At 31.0% G+C, this 4,698-nt stretch overlaps 1 protein-coding gene across 1 annotated transcript in view; it reads left to right on the forward strand.

The window, feature by feature from the left end:
• Window positions 1-4,698, forward strand: part of LOC106474331 (F-box only protein 25-like) — a 21,395-nt gene that overhangs the window by 2,549 nt on the left and 14,148 nt on the right. Inside the window, exon 3 of the mRNA XM_013935022.2 lies at window positions 1,338-1,430. Within this exon, the coding sequence (XP_013790476.1) occupies window positions 1,338-1,430 (93 nt within the window). The remainder of the gene's footprint in view (window positions 1-1,337; window positions 1,431-4,698) is intronic.

Genomic DNA, 4,698 nt, shown 5'->3' on the forward strand with positions numbered 1-4,698 from the left:
CTTGGAAACTGTTACCATTGTTACTCAACAATGACCCTTAGCAATCCATAACCTTGGAAACTGTTACCATTGTTACTCAACAATTTGTTGCAAAATTAATCTGCTTTACTTATGTTTGTTTCACTAGCATCACTTAGTCCCAGTTTTTCCTCTTCCTGTAGGTCAGGATCTCTAGTTTCCTCCTCTGGCCCTTGTTGTTAGCCTACTTTATCAGGAGCACCAACAATGTAGTCTTTGTCAGCTATTGTTTTTTGATGTAATTTCTAGACAAGTAAATTCTCTCACCTCCTTTACTAGCTTCAGCTTTTGCTTAGCACTCCCACTTAAATAATGTCAATTACTAGAGTCCATACTGGGAGTTTTATTAAAAGATATTAATAACAGTCAGATGTAGGCACAGAAGAACCTAGCACAGCTTTTGATATTGTATTCAGCCAACAATATGTTGAATAAGAACATTTATTCAAGGGTATTCATTTATTTAAAAAGAATTTTGTGATAACATTGTTGCAGGATTTTTCCCGGGCCTCTAAGTGGTCAGGGTCCTTGCTGTGCATTAATACAACAATGTCTGGGATATACAATTTGACAATTATTGTTGCAAAATGTGCTTTTCTAAGATGTGTGACATATTAGTTATTGAGTTGACTATGAAATGGGTTGCAACTGCCTTCTAGAAACACTTGTAGAAATATATTGGCAACTTTTCAATCTACTTACACATCTGAAACGTAGAGGATGACTTTTCAAAAGTGCAAAATGTGATTTTATAAGATATGTAGTGTGACCGTTATTGTCGTGAAGTCTGCTTTTCTAGGATTTTGTGACATGATGTAGTGGTACTAACCAAACATGAATTGAAAAATACTACATGGACATAATGTAATCAAACTTATTCTAGCAGTGCCACTTGTATTAAAAAGTGTAACAAACAGGGAAATTCCAACAACTAACCCGTGAGATTGAAATGTATCATTAAAATAACCGATTGTGTGTGGAATACTGAGTCTTTAGCAACTAACCTTGTTGTGACAAAGCAGTGCTGTCTGACGTGGTTCCAAACTTCAAGATGAAGCAGCAATGTAATCTAAGAAAAACATCCACTGTTATAATTATGTGTCTTGTAATCTTGTCTCTCCTCAATAAAAAAGTTGTCAATTTTTGATATTAACAGTATTTGTTACTAGTTAGTATGTTAAATATTGAATAAGTTAGAAATCCAGATTTGAAAAGAATAATATTTGGAAGTTTTCAACACAGTAAAAATCTCTTATAATAACAGTTTTATCTAGATTCTCAGACATATCAAAAGTACTGATCTAAAACCTTTTTTCTAGGTTGCAGGATACAACACAATTAGTGAAGCCTTTCGAAGATTAGATTTCAGAAATGCTGTTAAGGATATCCGGAGATTTAATTATATCTGTAAGGTAGGTCGCAGTATTTTATTGTCCAATTCAGTAACTTTGTTGTGAATAAATTTAATGTTATTTCTACTTCTATGTTTGCAGATCATGCTCTGTTGTAGAATCCAAGTATTAACTGTATATTAAATATTGTTAGAGTTGTGAGCAATTGTTATTACATCAGCTGAGAGATGTACATTGTAGGAATTTGATGGTAAGAAAATATTGACCAGGCTAACTTAACATGAAGTGCAAGATTCCCCAAGATCTTCCAGTATGGACGAAACTTAAGGGAGAATTAATACAGTCAAATAGAGTAGTCCACTTGAATTCCAATACCAAGTGCTGTTGGTTCCTCACAACAATTTATGATGTCACAAACCAGATGTATGTGTTGTAACATAAAACAAGCTTTAACCAGCAACACTTCGAAACAAAACAAAGTTACCAGGCTATAATATGGGATATAAGATGTGTCCTGATTTTGGGGGGTGATTGTGGAAGTAGAACCCTTTTAGCAGTGGGGATATACTGTCTGTCAGTCTTAGCCTCTGTTTGCAAAGCCTCATATGTAAAGATAAAAATAATAAGAGTAAAATAAGAACAAAAATCAAATATGAGTATTCAAGTCCCCAACATCCCACATCTGTATCATCCTTCACTGCCTGCAGACAGGCAGTGGGAAGATGGGAAGGTGGCTGCTTTCAGAACAAAAGAAGTGAAAAATAATTAAGAGAAAGAAAATATCCTACTATTGGGGGTGGTGAGTCAGAAAACCTTACCTCCTGAAGTTGGCATTCCAGCCCCCATTATGGTAGTAAACGGTTAAATTAATAAGGTGGCATTAGCAGTACAGCCACCATTTTATTAAATGAAGTACTTTATTTCATTTGACACAATTAAAAACATAGGTCGGAGTAATAACCATACTTTTTGGATAATAAATTAATCATCTTATTTTAGAACAAGTATAAAGGAAAAAAATGTTATTGTTAAATAAAAAAAGCCGTGTAAGGCTGGCAACTGAATTTGAAAAACAGAATCAAAAAAAGTTAGGATAGAAGTGGACATATCACTTGATTGGCTAATGATGACATAGCAGACTAAGCTGTCTTGAATATACGTGGAGAATAATATCCCTACGTTACTGACTTACCCACTTTGTCTATGGAAAGCTTGTTTTTTGAATAGAGTCTCAGCTTTCATTATATCTTTCATTTAGTTAACTGTAGATTACTACCTCTATTTTACAGTAGTGTAACATTTTATGATTGACAATTCTGGTTCTATTTGTTTTGCCAGTGAGGAAGCCAAGTAATATAGGGATTTTTATTTTCCATGTAAAGTTGAGACTTATACTTGTTTATTTACCTTTTTTTTATAAGATGGTGTATGTGGGTTACTAGGTTATAGAGTTTATTCTAAAGTTTTATCAATTTTGCATAGAGTAATAATAAAATAGGTAGTTAAAGATTGCAAAGACTGTTTTCCTCTATCAAATGATGATAACATTATAGTTACTGCTAGAACTAGGCCTGTTGAAGAGAGATGATGATGAACAAAAATAATAAATCTCAGGTTTGACTATTTGTCGGTTTTGGACTTTAAGATAACTGAAAAGCAGCATATACACTGGAGATAGAGCAACTACACCAGGTAGCTTTTCATATCTATTTCATGATGACCTGTAGAGAAGAAAATCCAGATTACTTTTGTATTGCTTTAATATGAGCGTCTGTGTCATCTCTACATAGAGAGTGCTAGCACATTCAAATATTTAAATAAGTGTTCAAACATTTGATTTTACTACTCTTTACACAGCAATTCCTTCGAAAAATTTAATCATGAATTTGTTAATAGAACAGTATTTTAATTCATCCGTATTGCTTGAAGAAAGAAGTTTGACTTCTAAAAATATAAAGGGTATACCAAGTTTTTGTATTTATAATATTTAATTTCTTTCGATAACTGGGTATTAAAACATGCTGTAGGAGTTCTAATGGGAGCTAATTATTCAACTTGTACAGCTAATTTATATCTATACTGGTATGAAAATAAGTTTATTTAAAGCTATAAATCTGGATGTTTTTGCTTTAACTTGGATATATTGATGATTTAATTAGTATGGATAATTAATTTTAGTAACACTGTGTATCCAATAGAATTAGAAATTAGAAACACATTATTTAGATCTGGAAATTAAAATTAATAATGATATTAATATAGATATGTTTGATAAAAGTAAGAATATTTCATTTCTACTATATGGCTTCCCCTGTCTTAACAGTAATGTTCCATATTACTTCTGTTTGTAAATGTTATAAATTCACACACACACAGATATATAACAGTAATGTTCCATATTACTTCTGTTTGTAAATGTTATAAATTCACACACACACAGATATATAACAGTAATGTTCCATATTACTTCTGTTTATAAATTCACACACACACAGATGTATAACAGTAATGTTCCATATTACTTCTGTTTATAAATGTTATAAATTCACACACACACAGATATATAACGGTAATGTTCCATATTACTTCTGTTTATAAATTCACACACACACACAGATGTATAACAGTAATGTTCCATATTACTTCTGTTTATAAATTCACACACAGATGTATAACAGTAATGTTCCATATTACTTCTGTTTATAAATGTTATAAATTCACACACACAGATGTATAACAGTAATATTCCATATTACTTCTGTTTATAAATGTTATAAATTCACACATATATACACACAGATATATAACAGTAATGTTCCATATTACTTCTGTTTGTAAATGTTATAAATTCACACACACACAGATATATAACAGTAATGTTCCATATTACTTCTGTTTGTAAATGTTATAAATTCACACACACAGATGTATAACAGTAATATTCCATATTACTTCTGTTTATAAATGTTATAAATTCACACACACACACACAGATGTATAACAGTAATGTTTCATATTACTTCTGTTTATAAATGTTATAAATTCACACACACAGATGTATAACAGTAATGTTCCATATTACTTCTGTTTATAAATGTTATAAATTCACACACACACAGATATATCTATGTATGTATTCTATTTTTTACTCATCTAAAACAAGTGTTAGTCATCAGAAAGTCTTGCAAAGCTTCATTTTCTTAAAATGATTGGAGATTAGTAATAACATTCAAAGAATACTTGGCAAAAATTCATGATTCATCAATATTTTTTTCAAGTTAATTTCTAATTGTTATTTCCTGTAAGAGCCTACTAATTCACATTAATA

This window comes from Limulus polyphemus, unplaced genomic scaffold, assembly GCF_000517525.1.
Source record: "Limulus polyphemus unplaced genomic scaffold, Limulus_polyphemus-2.1.2 Scaffold7081, whole genome shotgun sequence".
NCBI classification, from domain to species: Eukaryota; Metazoa; Arthropoda; class Merostomata; order Xiphosura; family Limulidae; genus Limulus; species Limulus polyphemus.